The sequence below is a fragment of the Loxodonta africana genome, chromosome 2 (assembly GCF_030014295.1).
Source record: "Loxodonta africana isolate mLoxAfr1 chromosome 2, mLoxAfr1.hap2, whole genome shotgun sequence".
NCBI lineage: Eukaryota > Metazoa > Chordata > Mammalia > Proboscidea > Elephantidae > Loxodonta > Loxodonta africana.
This window is the reverse complement of record NC_087343.1, coordinates 146,343,188-146,368,608: the sequence shown is the minus strand read 5'-3', so window position 1 is coordinate 146,368,608 and position 25,421 is coordinate 146,343,188. Positions and strand designations below refer to the sequence as shown.

At 36.0% G+C, this 25,421-nt stretch overlaps 1 protein-coding gene across 2 annotated transcripts in view; it reads left to right on the top strand.

Moving 5' to 3' along the window:
* The window catches only part of CDKL3 (cyclin dependent kinase like 3), a 49,481-nt gene extending 25,879 nt beyond the window's left edge, over nt 1-23,602 (top strand). Inside the window, exons 6-12 of one of the 2 annotated variants that reach the window (XM_064276348.1) lie at nt 12,620-12,708; nt 14,664-14,817; nt 14,927-15,249; nt 17,594-17,687; nt 19,227-19,389; nt 20,134-20,231; nt 23,221-23,602. In XM_064276348.1, coding sequence (XP_064132418.1) covers nt 12,620-12,708; nt 14,664-14,817; nt 14,927-15,249; nt 17,594-17,687; nt 19,227-19,389; nt 20,134-20,231; nt 23,221-23,280 — 981 coding nt within the window. In that variant the 3' untranslated portion in view covers nt 23,281-23,602. Of the gene's footprint in view, nt 1-12,619; nt 12,709-14,663; nt 14,818-14,926; nt 15,250-17,593; nt 17,688-19,226; nt 19,390-20,133; nt 20,232-22,495; nt 22,767-23,220 lie in introns of those variants that run through there. The other variant, XM_064276353.1, reaches the window with a different exon arrangement.
* The last annotated feature ends 1,819 nt before the right edge of the window (nt 23,603-25,421 follow it).

Here is a 25,421-nt window from a genome sequence, read left to right as displayed (position 1 = left end):
TCCCAAAATTTACTATAGGGAAATTAAAATTCAGAGACTGTTAGAACTAAAAGCACTTTAAGATAATCATGTCCATTATTTTTTAGTTTATCTCAATTTTAATGATAATTAGGGATAATCTGGAAAATTTTTAAGGACTTATGCTTATCACCGTATTTCATTAGCATTCAGTCTACCTGGGCCAGGAATCTGTTCTTTGTACTGTGGTGCCCTAAAGTATCCACAAGGCATTCAAAAAAAAACCCAGTATTAGCAGCTGTAATTTTAATGTTCTTCAAAGCTACAGTACCAAGATTCACCTTGAGTTGGAGCAAAATAAAAACACCGTATAACCCTTTTTTATTATTTTAAAGTTTAAATTTCAGTTTTAAACTAGATAATAAATATATCATACAAATAAAAAAAAGAAAAAAAATTTTTTTTATATCGTACAGCTAGTATTAAATTCAAAAGGTAAAAGGCTTACTGTGAAAAGTAAACTGCTTCTATTTCTATTCTCTAATCAGCCAATTTCTCTTCCCCAGTGTAAGCAAGATAGCTCATTTCTAATGTACAGCCCTTAAAAAAATGGTTATAATCCTGATCAGAAGGGGGAAATGCAGAACAGGATTTCATTCTCATGGAATCCAGACTTTCTGGAGCCATGGAGGCTGGATGAACCTCTGAAACTATTGCCCTGAGATAATCTTTAAATCTTAAACCAAAAATATCCCCTAAAGTCTTCTTAAAACCAAACAATAGTTTAGCTTGATGGGTAAAAAATGTCTTCCTTGAGCATTGTGCTCTTTTAAGATCTATCTGTATGGGATGAGATTGACAACAGCAATTTGAAAGATTAGATAGGAAACTTAGGGGGCAGTGAACTTATGTTAATGGGGGAGGAACAGCTCAGAAAAGGAGGGTGAAAATGGCTGCGCAACTCAAAGAATGTAGTCAGTGTCACTGAATTGTACATATAGAAATTGTTGAATTGGTGTATGTTCTGTGTATATTCTCAACAACAGCAACAAAAATAAAATAAGTTATTAAAAAATGGTTATCTAAATTTCAAAGTAAGTGTAATATTTAAAACAAAGAGCTCTGGAATCATATAGCCTGCATTTAAAATGCAGCTCTGCTACTAATTAGCTCTGTACCCTGGGAAAAGTTACTTAACCTCTGTGCCTTTGGTTTCCTCAGCTATAAAATGACAATTATCGTTCTTCTGGGTTTGGAAGATAAAATGAGGTATTGGTAGAAATGTGTTTAGCAAGGGGCCTTGAATGAGCGGCCAACAAATGTTAATGTTAACTGTTGTTGCTGTCATTTAGGTAAACCTAGACATATTAACACATATTTCTAAAGAATAAATTATTCTTGAAAGAAAAAAAATACTTCATTGTTACTTGGAAAGAACTAGATCAGATTTATTTACTACATTTTATTTACTATATTTTCAGTTTAATTTTTTGTTGTTGCTGCCATGGAGGCCACTCCAACTCAGGGCAACCCCATGCATAATGAGATCAGACCACTGTGTTCCACGGGATTTTCATTGGCTGATTTTTTGGAAATAGGTTGCCTTTTTTCCTAGTGTGTTACGCTGGAAGCAATGGTAATTGAGTGGTAGAATTCTCCCTGTCCATGTGGGAGAACCAGGTTCGATTCCAGGCCAGTGTACCTTATATGCAGCTGCTACCTGTCTGTCAGTGGAGTCTTGTGTGTTGTTAAGATGCTGAACAGGTTTCAGCAGAACTTCTAGATTAAGACAGACTTTTTTTTTTTTTTTAATTTAGATGAAGGTTTACAGAACAAACTAGCTTCTCATTAAACAATTAGTATTATCTTGGTCGTCTAGTGCTCCTATGACAGAAATACCACAAGTGGATGGTTTTAACAAAGAGAAGTTTATTCCCTCACAATGAAGTAGGCTGGAAGTCCGAATTCAGGGTGCTGGCTCCAGGGGAACGCTTTCTTTCTCTATCAGCTCTGGAGGAAGGTCCTTGTTATCAGTCTTCCCTTGATCTGGGAGCATCTCAGCACAGGAACCTCAGGTCCAAAGGACACACTCTGCCCCTGGCGATGCTTTCTTGGTGGTATGAGGTCCCCATGTCTCTCTGCTCAGTTCTCTCTTTTATATCTCAAAAGAAATTGGCTCAAGACACTAATCCTGTAGATCTCATTAATATAACTGCCACTAATCCATCTCGTTACATCGTAGTGATAGTATTTACAACACATAGGGAAATCACTTCAGATGACAAAATGGTAGACAGTCATACAACACTGGGAATCATGACCTAACCAAGTTGACAGATATTTTTGGGGGGCACAGTTCAACAAGTACACATACTATTTTGTGATGTTGGTTGCCAACCCCATGACATGTCAACACTCTCCCCTTCTTGACCTTGGATTCCCTATTACCAGCTTTCCTGTCCCCTCCTGCCTTCTTGCCCTTGCCCCTGGGCTGATGTGCCCATTTAGTCTCACTTTGTTTTATGGACCTGTCTAATCTTTGGTGAAGGGTAAACCTCAGGAGTGACTTCATTACTGAGCTAAAAGGGTGTCTGGGGGCCACACTCTTGGGGTTTCTTCAGTCTCTGTCAGACCAGTAAATCTGGTCTTTTTTTTTTTCTTTTTGGTGAGTTAGAATTTTGTTCTACATTTTTCTCCAGCTCTGTCTGGGAGCCTCTGTTGTGATCCCTGTCACAGCAATAGTAAATGGTAGCTGGGCACTATCTAGTTGTGCTGGACTCAGTCTGGTGGAGGCTGTAGCACTTAAGGTCCATTAGCCCTTTGAACTAATCTTCATTCTCCCTTACTCCAGACGGGGTGAGACCAGTGGAATATCTTAGGTGGCTGCTCACAAGCTTTTAAGACTCCAGATGCTACTCACCAAAGCAGAATGTAGAATGTTTTCTTTATAAACAATATTATGCCAATTGAGCTAGATGTTCCCTGAGACCATGGTCCCCACAGCCCTCAGCCCAGTAATTAGGTCCCTCAGGGAGTTTGGATGTGCCTATGCAGCTTCCATGACCTTGCCTTGGACAAGTTGTGCTGGCTTCCCCAGTATTGTGTACTATCTTACCCTTCACCAAAGTTACTACTTATCTATTGTCTAGTGTTTTTCCATCCCCACTGTTCCCCTCCCTCATAACCATCAAAGACTGTTTCTTTTTGTGGGTAAACCTTTTCATGAGTTTTTATAGTAGTGGTCTCATACAATATTTGTCCTTTTGTGATTGACTTATTTCACTCAGCATAATGCCCTCCAGATTCATCCATGTTATGAGATGCTTCACAGATTCATTGTTGTTATTTATTGTTGCATAATACTCCATTGTGTGTATGTACCGCAGTTCGTTTTTCCATTCACCTGTTGATGGGCATCTAGGTTGTTTCCATCTTTTTGCTATTGCGAACAATGCTTTAATGAACATGGGTGTGCATATGTCTGTCCGTGTGCCTATTCTAATTTCTCTAGGATATATTCCTAGGAGTGGGATTACTGGATCATATGGTATTTCTATTTCTAGCCCTTTAAGGAAGCTTCATATCATTTTCCAAAATAGTTGTACTATTTTGGATTCCCATCAGCAGTGCATAAGAGTTCCGGTCTCCATGCAGCCTCTCCAACATTTATTTTCTGTTTTTTTTTATTTGTGCCAGTAATGTTGGGGTGAGATGGTATCTCATTGTGGTTTTGGTTTGTGCTTCTCTAATGGCTAGTGTATGCTGAGCAAATAATCTGAGAAGCTGGACTATATGAAGAAGAACAGGGCATCAGGATTGGAGGAAGACTCATTAACAACCTGCTTTATGCAGATGATTCAACCTTGCTTGCTGAAAGTGAAGAGAACTTGAAGCACTTACTGGTGAAGATCAAAGACCACAGCCTTCAGTATGGATTACACCTCAACATAAAGAAAACAAAAACCCTCACAACTGGACCAGGAAGCCACATCATGAAAAATGGAGAAAAGATTGAAGTTGTCAAGGATATCATTTTATTTGGATCCACAATCAACACCCATGGAAGCAGCAGTCAAGAAATCAAAAGATGCAGTACATAGGGTAAATCTGCTGCAAAAGACCCCTTTAAAGTGTTGAAAAGCAAAAATGTCACCTTGAGGACTAAGGTGCACCTGACCCAAGCCATGGTTGTTTCAGTTTTCTCATGTGTATGTGAAAGCTGGACAAAGAATAAGGAAGACCAAAGAAGAATTAACGCCTTTGGATTGTGGTGTTGGCGAAGAATATTGAATGTACCACGGACTGCCAAAAGGAACGAACAAATCTGTCTTGGAAGAAGTACAGCCAGAATGCTCCTTAGAAACAAGGATGGCGAGACAATGTCTCACATAGTTTGCACATGTTATCAGGAGGGATCAATCCCTGGAGAAGGACAACATGCTTGGTAAAGTAGAGGGTCAGCAAAAAAGAAACGAATCTCAACGGATGCATTGACACAGTGGCCAGCTACATCAGTAGACTCAAGCATAGGAACAATTTTGAGTATGGCGCAGGCCCAGGCAGTGTTTTGTTCTGTTTTGCCCAGGGTCACTATCAATCAAAACCGACTGAATGGCACCTAACAACAACAGCGGCTAGTGATCTTGAGCATTTCCTCATGTATCTGTTAGCTGCTTGAATGTCTTTGGTGAAGTATCTGTTCATGTCCTTTGCCCATTTTTTAATTGGATTATTCATCTTTTTGTTGTAGAGGTGTTAGATTTTCCTATAGATTTTAGAGATTAGACCTTTATGGGATTTCTCGTAGCCAAAATTTTTTTCCCAGTCTGTAGGTTCTCTTTTTACTCTTTTGGTGAATTCTTTTGATGAGCAAAAGCGTTTAATTTCTAGAAGATTCCAGTTATCTGGCTTATCTTCTGGAGTTTGTGTGCTGTAAGTTATGGTTTGTATTCTGTTAATGCTGTGCATAGGGCTTGTACTGTTGATCCTATTTTTTCTTCTATGATCTTTATAGGTTTTGATTTTATATTAAGGTCTTCGATTCATTTTGAATTAGTTTTTGTGTATGGTATGAGGTATGGGTCCTGTTTCATTTTTTTGCAGATGCCAGCCCCATTCGTTAAAAAGACTGTCTTTTCTCCATTTGATGGACTTTGGGACTTTGTCGAAGATCAGGTGAGTGTAGGTGGATGGATTTACATCTGGGTTCTCAATTCTGTTCTGATGGTCAATGTATCTGTCATTGTACTAATATCAGGCTATTCTAACTACCGTGGCTGTATAGTAGGTTCTGAGGTCAGATAGTGCCAGTTCTACTATATTCTTCTTTAATAGTGCTTTACTTATCTAGGGCCTCTTCCCTTTCCATATAAAGTTAATAATTAATTTTTCCATTTCTTTAAGGAATGCTGTTGGTATTTGGATCAGGATTGCATTGTATTTGTAGATTGCTTTAGGCAGAATTGACATCTTCACAATGTTGAGTGTACCTATCCATGAGCATAGTATGTTTTTCCATTTATGTATATCTCTTCTGGTTACTTGCAGTAGTGTTTTGTAGTTTTCTTTGTGTAGCTCTTTTACATTCCTGGTTAGATTTATTCCTAAGTATATGATTTTTTTAAGGGGCTATTGTAAATGGCATTGTTTTCCTGATTTCCTTTTTGTAGTTCTCTTTTTTGGTGTATCGGAATCCAACTGATTTTTGTATATTTATCTTGTATCCTGCAACTCTGCTGAAGCTTTCTGTTAGTTTCAGTAGTTTTCTCATGGAGTCTTCTGGGTTTTCTATGTATCAAATTATATCATCTGCAAATAGGGACAGTTTTACTTCTTCCTTACCAATTTGGATGCCTTTTATTTCTTTTTCTTGCCTTATTGCTCTAGCTAGGACTTCCAGTACAGTGTGAAATAGGAGTGGTGATAAAGGGCATCCTTGTCTTGTTCCTGTTTTCAAGGGGGATGTTTTCAGCCTCTCTCCATTAAGAATGATGTTGGCTGTTGGTTTTGTATAGATGCCCTTTATTATGATGAGGAATTTCCCTTTTATACCTACTTTATTGAGAGTTTTTATCAGGAATGTGTGTTGGATTTTGTTGAAAGCCATTTCTGCATCAATTGAGATGATCAGGTGATTCTTTAATTTTATGTATCTGGTGAATTACCTTGATTGATTTTCTAATGTTGAACCATCCTTGCATACCTGGTATGAATTCCACTTGGTCATGGTGTATTATTTATTTTGATATGATGCTGAATTCTACTGGCTAGAATTTTGTTGAGAATTTTTGCATCTATAGTCATGAGAGATACTGGTCTGTAATTTTCTTTTTTTGTGGTGTCTTTGCCTGGTTTTGGTATCAGGGTTATGCTGGCTTCATAGTGTGAATTTGAAAGTATCACTCTCATTTCTGTGTTCTGAAATAGTTTGAGTAGTACTGGTTTATGCTCTTCTTTGAATGTTTGGTAAAATTCAGTGAAGCCATCTTTTTTGAAAAAAAGCCAGGGCTTTACAAAAAAAATTTTTTTTTATTACCTTTTCAATCTCTTCTCTTGTTATGGGTCTGTTCAGATTTTCAACTTCAGTTTGTGTAGGTAGCGTGTTTCTAGAAATTTGTCCATTTCCTCTTGCTATTCAAATTCTTTGTAGTATTATTTTTCATAGCACTCTGTTATGATCCTTTTTATTTCACTTGGGTCTCTTGTAATGTCCCCCATTTCATTTCTTATTTGGGTTAGTTGCATCTTCTCCTGTTTTTCTTTTGTCAATTTGGCCAATGGTTTGTCAGTCCTTTCAAAGAACCAACTTTTTGTTTCATTGATTCTATTGTTTTTCTATTCTCTATTTTTTATTTCATCTATTTCTTCACTGATCTTTATTATTTCCTTTCTTCTGATTGCTTTTCTCTTTCTATTTGTTCGAGTTGTATAGCTAATTGTCACGGATTGAATTATGTCCCCCCCCAAATGTGTGTATGAACTTCGTTAGGCGATGATTCCCAGTATTGTGTGGTTGTCCTCCATTTTGTGATTGTAATTTTATGTTGAGAGGATGAGGGTGGGATTGTAACTCCACCCCTACTCAGGACACCTCCCCGATCCAAAGTAAAGGAATTTTCCCTGGGGTATGGCCTGCACCACCTTTTATCTCTCAAGATCCAGCAGAGAAAGAGAAAGCCTTCCCCTGGAACTGATGCCCTGAATTTGGACTTGTAACCTACTAGACTGTGAGAAAATAAATTTCCCTTTTGTTAAAGCCATCCGCTTGTGGTATTTCTGTTATTGTAGCTCTAGATGATTAAGACACTAATGTTTTGATTTTGTACCTTCTTTTTTTGATGTGTGCATCTATTGCTATAAATTAACCTCTGAGCACTGCTTTTGCTGTTTCCCAGAGGTTTTTGTATGGTGTATTTTCATTCTCGTTTGATTTTAGGAATTTTTCAATTACATCTTTCATTTCTTCTGTTACCCAGTGGTTTTTAAGCAGGCTGTTATTCAGTTTCTATGTATTTAATTTTTTTTTTCCTTGCTGTCCCTGTTGTTAATTTCCACTTCGATGGTATTGTGATCAGAGTAGATACTTTGAATTATCTCAGTGTTCTGGATTTTGTTGAGGGTTCCTTTGTGGCCTAAGATGTAGTCTGTTCTGGAGAATGTTCCATGTGTATCGGAAAAGAATGTATGCTTTGCATCTGTTGGGTGGAGTGTTCTATACATGTCGAGTTTGTTGAGTGTGGTCTTTAGATCTTCTGTGTCTTTGTTCAGTAGTTTTCTTTACAGTGAATGGTGTGTTGAAGCCTCCTACTATTATTGTGGAACTGTCAATTTCTCTTTTCAGTGCCGTTAGAGTTTGTTTTATGTATTTTGGAGCCCTGTCATTGGGTGCATAGATATTTATTGTGATTATGCCTTCATGATGGATTGTCCCTTTAATCATTATATAATGCCCTTCTTTGTCTTTTATGGTGGATGTTGTTTCAACATGTATTTTATCTGAGATTATTATTGCCACTTATAGTCTTTTTTGGTAGTTGTTTGGTTGATGTATTTTTTCTATGCTTTGATTTTTGATAAGTTTATGTTTTTGTTTCTAAGGTGTGTCTTTTGTAGACAGCATATGGATAGGTCCTGTTTTTTTTATCCACTCTGTCACTTTCTGTCTCTTTATGGGTGCATTTAGGCAGTTTACATTCAGTGTAATTATTGATAGGTGTGAGTTTATTGCTGTCATTTCGCAGTGGTTTCTTTTGTGGTGCTGACATTTTCTTTGTTCCTCTTTCTCTCCTGTTATGCATTCCTTTTGTTTGTGGATTTTTTTTCATTTCTTTCATTTTTGTGTTTACTAAGACTTTATGTTTTTCTTTATTTTGATGAGTAGGTTTGTTAACTTTCTTTGTTAACTATCTATCTTCCTCAGTTTGAACCAGTCTTTTATTACTTTGTATCACTGACTTCCTTTCTATTAGAAAGTTCTTTACCTACCTCATTTATTCCCTCTTTTATTGTTTTGACGTTGTTGTCATTTACAGATTAACCTCTCTGATTCCCTGTTGTAAATCTTTTAGTTTTGTTTTATCCTGGAGAGTTCATTACCTAGGTTGGTATCTGGCTGATGGAATCTTGCATCCTAGGTTCAGGCTGTTGTCTGATGTCGTTGGTTCTCTAACTGAATGACTCCCTTTAATCTTGTACCTTTGGGTCTGGTTTTTACATATTCCTTTAATTTCTGTTTATCTGGAAATGTCCTAATGTCACCATCATATTTGAGTGAGATTTTTGCAGGATGTATTATTCTTGGTTGGCAGTTTTTTTCTTTCAAGATTTTATATATGTCATCCCATTGCCTTCTTGCCTGCATGGTTTCTGCTGAGTAATCAGAGCTTAGTCTTATTGTTTCCCCTCTGTATGTGACTTTTTGTTTTCCTTGAGCTGCTCTCAGGATTCTTTTTTTGTGTTTGGTTTTATTGAGTGTGATTATGATACGCCTTGGATTTTCTTTTGGAGTCTAGCCTATTTGGGGTTCATTGAGCTTCTTGATATCCTTCATGATATTAGAGAAATTTTCTGTCAGCAGTTCTTCAGTGATCCTCTCTGTGTTTTCTGTTTTCTCCTCCTCTCCTGGAGCTCCAATCACTTGTAGATTTTTGGTTTTGATTTTATTCCACATCGTTCTCAGGGTTTCTTCATTTTTTTTTCGTTCTTTTCTCTGATTTTTCCTCAAACAAGGTGGCATCCAAGGATTTGTCTTCAGTTTCACTGATCCTGTCTTCCATTGTTTCAAACCTATTCCTCAAATCTTCTATGACACTGTCCATTTCTGAAATCTAGTTATCTTTTGCATTTCTAATTGCTGTTTTTGTATAATTTCTAGTTGTTTATTTATTTTGAAAATTTTTTCCTGTATTATTTTGCCGATTTCTTCCATGGTTTTGTCTTTTCCATGATTTTGTCTATTTTTCCCTTATTTTTTCTCCTTTTTTTTCATCACTTGGATAGCCCTGAATATTAGAGATTTGAATTCCATATCAGGTAGTTCCAGTGCCTTTTTTTCCTATTGGAAGTTCATCTGGTGTTTTATTTTGGATGCCTACTAGAACCATCCAAGACAGACTTTTTTAGTTTTACATAATTTTAATTATACCTATATGATGACTATAGAAAAAGTAAAAATACAGATAAAAAGAAAAGGTTAAGATTTTCCCACTCACAATTCAGAAAAAATTACTGTTTAACATTTTGATGAATATACTTACTTCTGTAGTCTTTTCCCAACCAAACATATTCATAGAAATTTATAATTTTAAAAAGGTGTTGTACTTTATATACTGCTTTGTAACCTTGGCAGTATATTGTAAATATACTACCATGTGAATGAATATGGAATTACCTCATAATTTCAGTGGTTACATTGTATTTATGAATGTGCCATAGTTTAACTGATCTTGCATTTTTGGACATTTAAGTTGTTTCCAGTTTTTCCTTGGTGGTGCAGTTAAGAGCTCAGCTGCTAACGAAACGGTTGGCAGTTCGAGTCCACCAGTTGCTCCTCGGAAACCCTGTGGGGCTGTTCTACTCTGTGCTATAGGGTAACTGTGAGTCAGAATTGACTCAATGGCAGTGGTTTATTTTTTTTTACTGGAAAGGATGCTACAGTGAGCATCTCTTACATATGTCTTTATGTATCTGTTTTATTACTTCCTTAGCATAAATTCTTAGAAGTGGGATTAGTGGATCAAAGTGTTTATACTTATTTGAGTTTTTAAAGATATATTTTGCTATTTTTTTCTCCAGAAAGATTTCACTGATTTATATCCAATGCTATTGCGAGTACTAATTTTCCTATGCTCAGTTCAACATTGGGTATCATAAATTCTTAAATCGTTGCCAATTTAATAAGCTAGAAATGGTATCTTTTTTTATTACACTTAGATGATTACAGGGGAACTTGAACATTTTGTTAATATTCATTGGCCATTTGTATTTCTTTTTTAAAGAATCCTTAACCTGTTTGTTAATTGGAATATTTGTCTTTTTCATATTGATTTGTAAGATAATAAGCATATTAATCCTTTGTTATATATGTTGCAAATACTTTTTTCCAGCTTGAATAATGCAGCGATTTGGAATTACACATTTATCAAGGGCAAAGTGCTTATAATGCTAGATCTAGTAATATTCCATTGATTTCTCTCGTTTTAGTGGTATTAGTACCATTTGGATTGATTTTGTAACTTTAAAATACATTTTAGTATCTGGTGTAGTGCACAGGATTTTTTTCTTAGATTTAAACTTCCTAACATTGCTATTGAAGTGTAATTTATGTACAATAAACTATACATATTTAAAATGTACAATTTGGTGAGTTTTAATAAATGCATATACCCATGAAATGACCACTGCAATCAAGTTACCAAACATTCCCATCACCTCCCAAAATTTCCTTATGTCACCTTGCAATCCATCTCTTCTCTGTTCCTGTCCCCAGTCACTGATTTACTTTCTGTCACTATAGATTATTAGTTTGCATTTTTGTATTATATAAGTGGATTATATATATATATATCTATGTAAGTGGAATCATGTAGCATGTGCTTTTTTATGTCTGGCTTCTTTCACATGGTATAGTGATTTAGAGATGCATTCATGTTTTTGTGTGTTATCACTAGTTTGTTCCTTTTTATTGCCAAGTAGTATTCCATTGTATGGAAATACCACAAGTAGCTTATCTATTCCCCTGTTGATAGCCGTTTGGATTGTTTACAGTTTTTGGCTGTTACTAATAAAGTTGCTATGAATATTTGTTTACAAGTTTTTGTGTGGACATATATTTTCATTTCTATTGGGCAAATATCTAGGAGGGAATGGCTGGGTCACAAGGTAAGTGTATGGTTAATTTTTTAAAAAAGCTATCTGTTTTCCAAAGCTTAACATTTTACATTTCCCCACCTGGAGCATGTCTTTAAATTTCCTGAGTTATATTATTCACAGAATGACTAATTTGTCTGTCTCTGATAGGCTGTGATTTGGGCAGAACTTTTAGGATGTTTCTGTTGAGTTTTATTGATGTTCTAAAATAAGCACATATTTTTAGCTAGTTTCAGAGTTTTAAGGATGTAGGTATTCCGCATCATAGAGTAGGTTATGGACTCAAAGAATTTCACTTTGTGAATCAATTAAAACTTCTACATTTTGAAATAAACAAAAGTATAATATTATATGTGATTACCTTGGATTTTTTTGTATTTTAATTCTGGCTTCTTACTAGTTATCTTGGACAAATTATTTAACCTCTCTGGGCCTCAGTTTCCTTAACTGTACAATGGGGATAATAATAATAACTATCTTGTAGGATTCTTGTTAGGATATTACTAACCAATTTGCTATGAACGTTTGTGTACAAGTTTTTGTGTGGATGGGAGAAGGCTAGAGTATAGTAAGCATCAATACAATTTACCTATTATTATTATGCTTTGCCTTCTTTAAGAGGAAAAATGAAAATTATAAAGCAGGAGGCTATTTTGGTTAAAGAAATTTGTTCTATTATAATTATAGTTATTTAATTGTACTTAGGTCCATTATGTGCAACTATTATCCAAAACCCTTTCTTTCATTGTCTGTTTTTGCTTTTTTTTTGGTTGTTTCCCTATTCAGTTGAAATACTCCCAAGGTAGAAAACAGAAAACAGCTATTCCAAAATCTTCCCAGGAGATTTTGGGGCTTGAGTATTTGTGAAATTGTGTTATGCCATAGAAGGAGCGCCAAATTAGGAGTCAGAAAACATGGATAAAAATTCTAGCGTGCCAAATCCTTAATCATGCTTCCAGATCTATATAAAATAGAAATGAATATCCGTGAAGTTTCTACCTCCAGGGCTGATAAGAGGATTGAAAATTCCTGCTAATTCTAGTAGAAACAGGCCGACCTCTGTTTTGACTAGAGTCATAGGACATTTAACCTGTAATAATGCTTTGCAACTGCAAATTTCTTAGGGAAATAAGAGGTCAGAATTTACTGTCAGAAATGCCTGAGGTTTAATTCCATCTTTTTGAGAATGCTTTTAACTCTGTAATTAATTCTTCATTTGTCAAATAAGTTTAATTTTTATAGTACTTGAGCCCTGACAAGAGCTCACTTAACATTAGACTCTTTCCTTTTTTAGGCGTGTTTGCAAATTGATCCTGCTGAGAGGATATCATCTACTGATCTTTTGCATCACGAGTATTTTACTAGGGATGGATTTATTGAAAAGTAAGGATTTTGAGTTCATACAGACTTTTTAGTGTTTGTATTAGAAAATTTTCCTAACGTGAGAATTGCTGCATAGATTGATGCTACCCATTGCCGTTTCATCAATGCTACACAACAGAAAAATTCATTTTGACAAAAACTTACTGAGTTATTGTATCAGATGTTGACTAGGCACATGGTATACCTACAAGGGACGTGTATAAAGATTATAATAATAAAAATAATTGCATGCAGCATTTATTACACAGTTACTACGTCCTGGGCAATATGCTAAACTCTTCACATATATTTTCAATGGTCATCATAAACCAGATATGAGAACATAAACAATCAGTACTTTTTGGGCTTTATTCCCGTTTGGACATCTGACTCAGAATAGTCTGATTTTCCTCTTCCTATTTTTTTTATGGACTCTCTAGGGAGCCCTGGCGCTGCAGTGGTTAAAGCGCCTGGCTGCTAAACGAAAGATGTTGAACCCACCAACTGTTCTTCCTCAGGAAAAAGATGTGGCAGTCTGCTTCCACACAAAGATTTACAGCCTTGGAAACCCTATGGGGCAGTTCTGCTCTGTCCTACTGGTCACTAGGAGTCAGAATCAACTTGATGGCAGTGGGGTTTTTTTGGTTTATAGATTCTCTGATCTAGAGACTATCATATTCAATTTCCAAATGCTTGTTTTCTCTGCTTTATTTATTCTCTGTTGTAGTGCCTGGTATCCTCCTCATCAATTTCAAAGTTCCCTGAAGAGGGGACCATGCCTCTTACAGCCCTTCTGTGTCACACTGTCTATGACATACTCAGCATATAGTATACACTGATAATCTAGGTTCACTAATCAGTCATGTTTCTCAAAAACATCATTTCTTATTTGAACTTTGAAAGAAACAGGAAGTTTTAAATTAATTGCAAAATCATTCAGTTGGCCTTCAGACATGGTTAGAGAGATGGACATGAATTTAAAATGTGATGACGTTAAGGTCAGGTATGGAAAAGTCCAGGAACTACCACTGGAGATAGAATAAGATAAGAAAAAAGTCAAGGAAAAGAGAAGTCTGGAGAGTAACTAGAATGTCAGGTATTTCACTCTAAAGAAAAGATGAGAAACTATATTGAAAGTGTTGATGAAAAGTGTCAGTTATTAAATAAATAAGTTGTTGCTTTGTATCAATTCTACATAGATTAAGTTTACTTTTCTTGGGTATTTAGATATTGGGATTTGACTATTATGGGGCAAAAGTATCTTGAGTTCAAGTTATAGGACCATAGAAACTATTTGGAGAGAGAACTTTTCCTTTGATAAGAGGCCTCTTCCTTTTATGGACCTTCTGCAATGCAAGAAAACTTTAACAGAAGTGTTTTACTTGTTTCATTCAGGCAGCTAGTCATACTGGTTCTTTCCCTGTACAATACTGGGAAGAGGTGCTTTTTTAATTGTGAGCCATGTGAATGTATTTTTCTATTCAGAAAGAAGGAAAACCAAACTAAAACTAAAACAAAAAACCTCCCTTCAATATTGACGTATTCTGTTACATTTTGTATGAAAATATTTCTGTAGAGTAAGAATTCAGAAACTTAGTAGTTCATTTTTTAAGTCTTGTTACTTTAAAGAAGCACAAAAAGGACAAAGTGATCTGAGTCTTGAGAAGGATGGTGTATTTACCAAAATTAAAAGTGATAACTTATTGAGTAAAGTTCACATTACAAAAGGAATCTAATCCATATACATCTATTTTGTATAAGTTTTATATAATAAATTCCCACGGTAAAATTTTTGAAAGGTATATCTTTACCAAGAAGCAATTTGGATTAGGTAAATATTGTGACATCTGTTGGCATGTATTATGTGGTGATTTCTTTATGCTGTAACTAAAATTAATTTACATCAATCAAATGGTTCATTACAGATAAATTATATAAATAAAAGGGTTATTTGTTGATGATTTTTATTTTATCAGATTCATACCAGAACTGAGAGCTAAATTATTACAAGAAGCAAAAGTCAATTCATTTATAAAGCCAAAAGAGAATTCTAAAGAAAATGAACTTAAGAAAGATGAAAGAAAACCAATTTATAGCAATACGCTGCTAAATAGTTCAGTTTTGGGAAAGGTAAGAATTTTAGTTTTCTTTTCAGTCAATATAACTGTATTTATAATTAGCATTTTAGTAACAAAAATAACTGTTTTCATCACTCAGATTTTGGATGTATCTATTCTAGGAAATAGAAAAAAAGCCCAAGGAGATTAAAGTCAGAATTATTAAAGTCAAAGGAGGAAAAGGAGATAATGCAGAATCAAAAAAGATAGACTATGAAGGCGGACATTGTCAACAGAATGCAATTGAAAATGCTCATGCTGTGTCTCAAGATAAGAAACCTGTAATCATTGAACCTCCAAACCCTGTCAACCCCAGCATTAGTTCTAATGGCATGAAAGAAGAATCACATGCTGGGGGTTGTATGACAATGCCACCCATCAATCTAACTAGCAATAATTTGATGGCTGCAAATCCTAATTCAAATCTCACCCACTCCAATCCAAGGTGAGCTGTAACAGGAAGAAGAGGCAATATGAAATGGACCTAAGTAATGAAAAGTTCCTGTATAATGGTATTTCAAAGGATCAAGTTCATAAACTGAACTTGAAGGTATATTGAAAGTATAATTATAAAAAGGGCCATTTACTGGATGGTTCTTATGTGTGCTATTGAAGAAACCAACTTTTCTTGCCTATATACATGTTTAATTTTTGCTAATGCTTATTGGAAAAACCTCTTTTTTTTTAAGATCCTCAGAAAAGTTTCTTCCCTTTTGAAGAAGAAAAAGTTGGTATGACCTAAGTTCTGTTATTGATGTGCCTTGGTATAACAAAATAAGCTTTACTTCTGTATCACAGACAATTCTTTAAATGGAGAAAGGATAGTTGAAAATAATCTTTTGTAGTCAAATAACCTTTCAAGGTCAAATATTTTGGGAGAAAAACAGCATATTGGTCAAGTTTTAAATTTAGCTGCTAATATAGATTGAGAGATGGTACCATGAATCTGGTTAATCACCGGCAGTCTAATGAACAGTGAGGGTCTGTCTAGGTAGTCTTCAGGACCTGTTCTAAATTTAGGGAGACTACTATAAATCTGTTCCTGGGTGGTCCAGAGGATAAGGCACTTGGCTGCTAACCAAAAGGTTGGTGGTTTGAGTCCACCCAGAGGTGCCTCAGAAGAAAGGCATGGCTATCTACTTCTAAAAAAATCAGTCGCTGATGTGTGGGGTGTTAAAAGCTAGTGAGTGGCCATTTAAGATGCATCAATTGGTTCCAACCCACCTAGAGGAAAGGAGAATGAAAAACACCAAAGACACAAGGAAAATATTAGCACAAGAGACAAAAAGGGCCACATAAACCAGAGACTGCGTCAGCCTGAAATCAGAAGAACTAGATGGTGCCCATCTACCACCAATGACCACCCTGACAGGGAATACAACAGAGAATCCCTGATGGAGTAGGAGAAAAGTGGGGTGCGGAATGCAAATTCATGTAAAAAGACAGTCTGACTGAGACTACAGGAACCCCAGAAGACACAGGCCCCAGACTCTCTGTTAACCCAGAACTAAAGCCATTCCCAAAGCCAACTCTTCAGACAAAGATTAGACTGGACTATAAGACATAAAATGATACTTGTGAAGAGTGTGCTCATTAGTTCAAGCAGATACACGAGCCTAAATGGGCAGCTCCTGTCTGGAGGCAAGATGAGAAGGCAGAAAGGGATAGGAGCTGGTTGAATGGACATGGGAAATCTGGGGTGGAAAGGGGTAGTGTGCTGTCACATTACAGGGATAGCAACTAGGGTCACATAACAATGTGTGTATACATTTTTGTAAAAGAAACTAACTTGAGGTGTAAACTTTGACCTAAAGTACAGTATTAAAAAAAAGGGGGGCAAAAAGAAAAAACCAGCACCAACAAAAAATCAGCTACTGAAAACCCTATAGACCACAGTTCTACTCCGACACATTAGGGGTCACCATGAGTCTTTATCAACTTGATGGTAACTGTTTTTTGTTGTCATTTGTTTATTTATTGTGAATCTGCTTTGGTGATTCAGTGGTAGAATTCTCACTTTCCATTTGGGATACCTGGGTTCAGCTCCTAGTTCATCTCATGTGCAGCCACCACCTGTCTTTCAGTCGAAGCTTGAGTATTGCTATGATGTTGAACAGCTTCTAGTAAAGCTTCCAGACTCTGACAGACCAGGAAGAAAGGGCTAGAGATCTGCTTCTGGAAATCAGCCAGTGAAAACCTTATGGGTTATAATTGTCCAGTCTATAACCAATCGTGGGGCTGGTACAAGACCAGGCAAATTTTTGTTCAGTTGTGTATGGGGCTGCTCAATGTAGCTATCAATGTCTAGGCGATGGATGTAGACTTTAGGTTCATTAGTCCAAGCAGATCCCAGCAGACTGGTTTGGGCTATATGTTATAAAGCTTAGTGGACTGCAGAGGTGGGCAAATGGATATGTGTGTGTCAGTCCAAAGGTACAGCAGACTACAGACAGCAAAAAGTCCAGTTGTTCTTGAGGTGACCCTAACACCGTGGTTCCAGTAATGGTGGTTGTAAGCTAGCCTTGGACAGCAAGCTCAGAAATTCAGAAACCTATAGAGGGGACCAAGTAACCCAACAGACCCCAGAGCATGGTTGCCACCACTGATGTTAGCTGTAAGTTAACTGCTCTCTGCCCTCTTATCACCTCTCTGGTCAGAGCAATTGGTGCTTGAGGACTGATGATTGCATTTTGGTAGTCAGTATTCAAACAGTAAATTTCCGTGATGGAAGCTGAAACAAAGTACTTCTGAGGAATTCTAATGCTTTCCCATTTGTTTTAAAATAATAGGTTAACTGAAAAAGCAAAAAAGAGACGGACTTCTTCACAGTCTACTGGACACATTATGTCTAATAGCAGGCAAGAGGATACAGGTCCCACTCAAGTAAGGCAAGAAGCTAGGCATTAAAATACAGCTTCTTTCAATGTTATCCCTGCCCCCTTTTTCCTTTTCTCTATCTTTGGGGCTCTAACCCTTTAAAAAATCTGCTTTTAGTTTCTTTTTTTTTTCTTCCTGAGATGGAACTAGTTCTTTATTTCCTTAGTGCTTCCACAAGTGTAGTTAATTTTCTATACACAAGAATATAGTGCTTGTGTATTTAATATCTGATGTGGGCAGAGTAAGATTTCCACCTTGAAAAGTGGTTTTTTACTTCCTAAAAATATTTTTACTATCTTTCTTTATACATTAAAAGCAATTGCTCAATAGACACAACTTACCTATTTTTCACTAGAAAAAAAGATAAGTATAGTTCATCCCCCATTTTTTTAACATAAGAAATTGTTTTTTCAAAATTGAAATGATTAGTATAGTATAATTTATAATAATACAATATTGAAGAAGACACAAAGTCATTTATAGCAGGTGACTGATTAAGTACATTAGAGTACACCCATTCAGTGGGATACTATACATTACATTCTGGAAGAGTGTTTATTGACCTAGGAGAGTTTATAATCTGTTGCCAAATGAGCAAAAACAGGGTAATACAAGAGATTATTCAGAATGCTGAGTTCACCAGTGTCTTAGTCATCTAGTGCTGCCATAACAGGTGGATGGCTTTAACGAAGACAAATTTATTTTCTCACAGTCTAGGAGGTTACAAGTCTGAATTCAGGGTGTCAGCTCCAGGGGAAGGCTTTCTCTCTCTGTTGGCTCTGGAGGAAGGTCCTTGTCATCAGTCTTCCCCTGGTCAAGGAGCTTCTCAGGCGCAGGGACCCTGTGTCCAAAGGATGCGCTCTGATCCTGGTGCTGCTTTCTTGGTAGTATGAGGTCCTCAACTCTGCTTGCTTTCCTTTTCTTTTACCTCTTGAGAGATACCAGGGAAACTCTATTTACTTTGGATCAGGGAGGTGACCTGAGTAAGGGTGGTGTTACAACCCCACCCTAATCCTCTCAACATGAAATTACAATCACAGAATGGAGGATAACCACACAATACTGGGAATCATGGCCTAACCAACTTGACACACACATTTTTGGGGGTACATAATATAATTCAATCCATGACAAGTAGTTTTTTTCCCTGGTGTTTTCCCAGTGTCCTTCATTGAGCACATTATTTAGTAATTAGAGATATAAGTTATAAATAAAACTAACTGAAGTTAATTCGTCCAAAGTCAAAATGCAGTAGATAGTATTAAAAATAAAAGTTTAGATTGTGGTTCTCATGATCAAGACTATTATTCTCAGAACATTAAATATGCTAAAAAGTTTGGTTTATTAAACTTCTTGGAGTTGAATCTGTTTATGTATATGTTTAATGGTATTCTATTCTACTTCTTAATTATTAAAATAGCCTTGTGAGATAGGCATTTTTGTGCCTCTCTTATACTATCTAAACAGCTAGAAAGTCTGGACTTACTATTCTATAAATAGTTATACCTATTACTTCAAACTAACTCTTTTTGTTTGTTTGTTTAGAGTCAAACAGAGAAGGGTGTATTTAATGAGCGAACAGGTCAAAGTGACCAAATGGCAAATGGGAACAAAAGGAAGCTGAGTTTTCCCAGATCAGACAGGAAAGAATTCCACTTCCCAGAATTGCCTTTCACAATACAGCCAAAGGAGATGAAAGGAGTGGAAGGTACACATTTGTTGCATGGCTTTGCATATCTCCAGATGGCACCATTACCAGAGCTTTTTTGTACTATAACTTATATTTTATAGTATGATTTAGGTAAAAAATAGTCAGTTGCTGAGACAGGTATTTTCTGTAAATTGCTGTTGAGATTCTTTCCCCCATCCCAATACTTCAGGAAGGGATAAAATTTAAAAGAAAAAATTTTAAAGAGTGGTTAAGAAAGCTTTAGTTGGTAAACTTTTCATTAGCTCAGTGTTGTTGAGATGTTAGAACAGCATTTGAGGAAGTGGGTTTGGTTCAGTATGTGACCTGGAACTTCCTATGTTTCTCCATGCTTATGTGCCCCGATAGTGGCAGGAACGTTATATGTGCTTCAGGCACCCAAGGATTTAGTAGATTAAGATTTGTAACAGGCACTGAGTTCTTAAAATCAAACTCCTGTTTTTGCATGGAGTAACAGTTCTTGTTTCTTTGAAGAACAGTGACACCTTGTGAAAAGTGAATATAATAGCAAGATCAAGAGGGCTAATCTGATACTGAGAATGAAAAAAATTTAAATGTTTTCTGTTAATACTTGGTAGACTGTAAACGTTTCATCATTAGTACTCATGATTTGTTCAATTTCTTTGTAATAAATCAAGAAACTGACTTTTGTGGATATCAGAATTTCTATTTGAAACTAAAAGGAAAATAAAATTTCAAGGTAGGAATAACAAGTTGCCATTGTTCTATATATTTTTGCAAAAGTTAAACAAGTAAAAGTGCAGAAGAGGGAGCCAAAGAAAACAGATTCATCTAAAATACCAACTTTACTTAACGTGGATCAAAATCAAGAAAAACAAGAGGTAAAACGTTTTTTGTTGTGGTTTATTGCCTTTACTAAGGAATTCTGTTTAGAGCCCTTGACTATGAATTTAGCTATTACTATTTGAAAGTTATATATAAAAAAAAAAATTTCTATAATCTTTGAACTCTAGAAATAGATCTATAGTTTCCTAGAATTACCAATTACTAAAACTTTTTTTGTATAATGAATACCAGCCCTTATTTGAATGTTGCATGATTAGAATACACAGTACCCAGGGAAAGTATAATCTGTGTTGTGTGTATTGCCAAGCATTGGAACGTTAAACATGTTAGATGAAGTGAATAATGATATAAACATGTAATTATACTGGTCATGAGCATGCATATATATGTGCTCTTCCTTAACTTTTTCTTTTCAATATATTCCCCAGCTCTGCTATCCACCTACAGTCCTATTTTTACAGATTTGCTCCCAGCTAGTTACCAGGTAATCTTGTTGAAGTGTCCCCAGCCCCCACTCACTAGAGTGGTTCTTGAATTCTCTATGGAAGCCTTGAAACCATCAATATTCAAATGAATACTCTCTGAAGGTACTATTTTAAGGGAAGAAGATTGTACTGAGCATCCACTGAGTTAAATCATGTACATAGCCCCCTATTCTGCATTCTTGTGAGGTCATCTCTATATGTGATTTATCAGCTTTATTATCTCAGTGTCTTTTTTTAAAAAATTGATTATGTATTCTATTCAAGATAAAATTAGCACATACCTAAAGGAAATTTGAAGAAATTAGAAAAACAGTTATAACTTTTATCTGAAACTACGTGGGAAGGCATTTTACCTAAGGCTATTCAATCTTTGGAAACGCTGGTAGCATAGTGATTAAGTGCTATGGCTGCTAACTAAAAGGTCAGCTGTTCGAATCTGCCAGGCGCTCCTCGGAAACTCTAAGGGGCAGTTCTACTCTGTCCTATAGGGTTGCTATGAGTCGGAATCGACTTCATGGCAGTGGGTTTGGTTTTTTTTTTTGGTATTCAATCTTTACAACGTTCAGATAAAAGGGTTGTCAGACACTGTTAGATGTATTCCCACTGGGACATTTAGGGCAATGACTTAGTCTCAGCATGGAACTTGTTAACTTCACAATCCAATATGCAGAAAAATTTTATTGTAGAACAAGAAAGCCATTCTTGGTTATCTTCTACTTCATTATAAAAAGTAATAAGGTTGTTTTAAATTTTTAAACTTGGAAAACTGGTGGTGCAGTGGTTAAGAGCTACGGCTACTAACCGTTGGCAGTTCAAATCCACCAGGTGCTCTTTGGAAACCCTATGGGGCAGTTCTACTGTGTCCTATAGGGTCGCTATGAGTTCAAACTTAGGTGAGTTATTTGTGTCACTGCATGTTGTGTAGCACGCCATTTGCTCACTTCTGAATGACTGGGTGAGTCAGGGCTCCTGAGTTTGGGCAGACTAGTAGTGTGCTGCCTGTGTTTATATCCCTCTGTCCTATGAGAGCCACGGGCAACTCAAATTATCTTCCAACGCAGGAAAAAAGGAAATCATACAACGGTTCTGCCATTTCTAGGGTAATAAATAGTATGGGAAAGCTGCTTTTTGCTCATATGATGTAGAACTCCAGAAAAGATGACCTTTTTAAAAATGACCTCGGAACAAGTCATAGTTGTTAGGAATAACTAGAAGTCATCGATAAGTGATAATTGGTTGTAGTTTATTTGTACTTCTCATTCCAATGCAGTTCCTGACAAGTGACTAAAATTGTATATAAGGCTAGACCAAGCACTTTTAATAAATTATTGTCAGAATTAAGAAAATTTCCTAAATTTTGAGTCTGTTATTTTAGATCACAAGAGAATATGACGTATTTTTAAACCATAAGATAGGGAATGGCAACTTATTTGTTCTATTCTTGGCTTTGCCGTTGACTTGTTTTTTGAATTAACCAGATCCAGGCACTTCCAATTGTACATTAAGCCCTTTCAGGCAACGTAAATGTGTATTAAAACAGTGCACACATGCATTGAATAGGCTCCATGACCAAGAGAAACCCTAAATTACTGTCAGTGAGTGACTTAGGCAAGAGAGAAAAGAGCCCATACTAATTGCCACCTTCAGTTCTGTTTGATGATGATAATAAAGAGGAATACTTTGCTAAACAGTCTCCATGTAGCTTATGAAATAACCACCAGGTGCAAAGTACAAGTACTTATCTGTGGCTGTATTTCCTTAGCCAGAGACTCACCATTTCCTCAATTAAGGTCCTGTTTCTATTTACTTTTTAGAATACAGGAAATGCACAAACTGAAAGGAAGAAGAACCTGCCAGATGTAGAGTAGAAAATGCAGCAGCCGAAAATTCAGGGAATCCCAGAATCACTGTATGGTTAAAAAAAAAATCCTTTTTTTATTGATGTTACATACACAAAAATGCTGACTAGAGAATTCTACAGATACACCGTAAATCCTTGTAGTCATGTGCATATTGACCTAAATTTATTTTTAAATTTATTAACCTTTATTCATATTTTCTTAATTTGAGCATAAATTTATAAAAACTGCCTGACTGGTGCATCCTAATAAAACTTCAGCTTACACTAAGTCATGTAATTTTATTTTCTGATCTATTCGCTCGGTCATGTTTGATTAGTAGTCATTCTTAGCTTTGGTTCAGAACCTTATTATTAGAGAAAGAAAAGTTTCTAAATGTGTAATTAAATGAGACCCCAGGATCTGGGAGCCCCAGACATTGCTGAGCAAACAAATACAGTTGATTAGCATGAAACGTGGATCTGGTTCCACCTGTGAACATTCTGGAGCAGCATTTGAACATATCATGAAGATTTTTTAAGGGATGGGAATTGAGCAAAGCATTGGAGCAAATCTTTTGACTTGAGCATGTTTGTCATTTAGTTGTTTACGTATGATTTAACATTAATACAATCAAGGTTTTGACAGCATATGTTTTTGTCCTCATCCCTGGGTCTTACTAGCTTGATTTCTAATTTTAGGGTGGAGATGGCCATTGTGAGGGGAAGAATTTGAAGAGGAACAGATTTTTTTTCTGGTAGAGTCTTTTCTTTTAAATAATCTTAAAAAAAAAAAACAAATTGGCAACTCTTCCGTTTTTATTTTACATGGAAATGTAACGTGAGCTGTTAAGACAGCCGTCCATCTGTATTAGCATCATCCAGCTTTTTGTTTTGTTATTAGGAAAACATTCATGTTTTCTTTTTTCATTTTTCCATCTAAGAACTCTGTTGATGTGATGTTTGATTTGGAATTAAAAAATCATCTCCTCTCTGTCTGCTTCTTTACTTGCCATGATGGTGACATATTCTGTCACATGACACAAACCGAACTTGCACTGATTTCTGTCCTCTGATAGACACATAAAGGTCCCTGGGTGGTGCAAACAATTTGCTCTAGGCTACTAACCGAAAGGCTGGTGGTTCGAATCTACCCAGCAGCACTGCAGAAGAGGGGTCTGGCAATCTGCTTCAAAAAGATTAAGAGCTGAGAAAACCCTGGGGAGCACAGTTCTACTCTAAAGCACATGGGGTTGTCATGAGTCAGAACTGACTTGATGGCAATGGATTCCACTTTTTTTTTTTTTTTTGGTTAACAGACACATAACCATAAGAGTTAGTTCTCTCCTAGGATGCGTAGGATTCCTGAAGTGAGTCGTTAATGAAATTTCTGACCTGTTATTTTCAAAGCTGTTCATTACCATTACATGGTTGAAAATATATTCTGTTGGTCAGCAACAAAAGCATTTTATAATAAGTATAAAACATCTGAAATTGATGTATTTTTCAAATCTTAAATTCTTTCATCCTTTTAAATAATTGCTGACATTCTTTCAGTTTCATAGTCCCTTTTTTGTGTACAGGCTTTTTCTTTTTCATAAAATAAATTATGTACAACCCAGAAGAGGTATACTACCAAAATAATGGTTTGTCCCATTTCTAAAAAAAATATAAATTTTGATTACTCCCCCCCACCCCCAGTGCCATCAAGTCGATTCTGACTCATAGCGACCCTATAGGACAGAGTAGAACTGCCCCAGAGCAATAAATTTTGATTATTTGGTATTTTACTAGGACTCTCGTAGAATTTTGTGTTCACTAAATAGACTTGGAAAACAATTCGTTTAGCACAATTTTAGGACCTCTTTTCGTCTCAGAAAAAGGTTTATTAGAATTAATAATAGCTGAGATTGTTGTACATAATATTCTTTCTAACAGACTGTTAGTGTTAGCAACTAATCTGAAAACTTTTTGAGGGATAGCTCCTCCAGGGAAACCAAGAGTTGTTCCCTGTGGTAGTAGGTTCAATAGGTATAAATCTTCCCATTGCCTGTTCCAGTTATCTCTTTGTCTATCTTTACACCAATACCGAAGGATTGTCAATTTTGGGGGTCAATTTAAAAAAAAAACACCTGCTGGTATTTTGATTGAGATCGTTAAATATATACATCAATTTGAAAAGAATGGATATCTTAACACTGTTGAGTCTTCCAATCTACGAGCATGGTGTAAATTCTCCATTTATTTAGGTATTCTTTAATTCTGTCAGCAATACTTTATAGTTTTCAATGTAGCTGTTTTATACATCATTTGCTAAATTTATCTCTCTATGAATGGTAGTTTTAAAATTTCATCTTCCAGTTCATTGCTATATATAGAAGTACAGTTTGTTTTTCTGAATTGATCTTGTGTTCTGAGACCTTGCTAAATTCACTTACTTAGTCCTAATAGGGTGTATGTGTGTGTGTGTAGATTTTTGTTGTTGTTAGCTGCTACTGAGTCAACCCCTAACTCATTATGACCCCATGCACAATGGAACAAAACTCTATCCCTATGATCACTTGCTGATTTGATTTTTGTGATCCATAGGGTTTTCACTGGTTTTATTTTTTTTTTAATAATCAGAGGTAGATTGCCAAGCCAGGCCTTTCTACTTAGTCTGTCTTAGTCTGGAAGCTGTTTGCTGGGAATCAAACCTGGGTCTTCCGCGTGGAAGATGCAAATTCTACTATGAACCACCAATGCTCCCTTGATAGATTCCTGAGGATTTTATTAGGATTTCTTATATAGGCAATCATGATATTTACAAATAAAGACAGTTTTACTTCTTCCTTTCAGATTTTTATGCCTTTTATTTCTTTTCTTTGCCTTATTGCACTGGCAAGGACCTCTAATACAATATT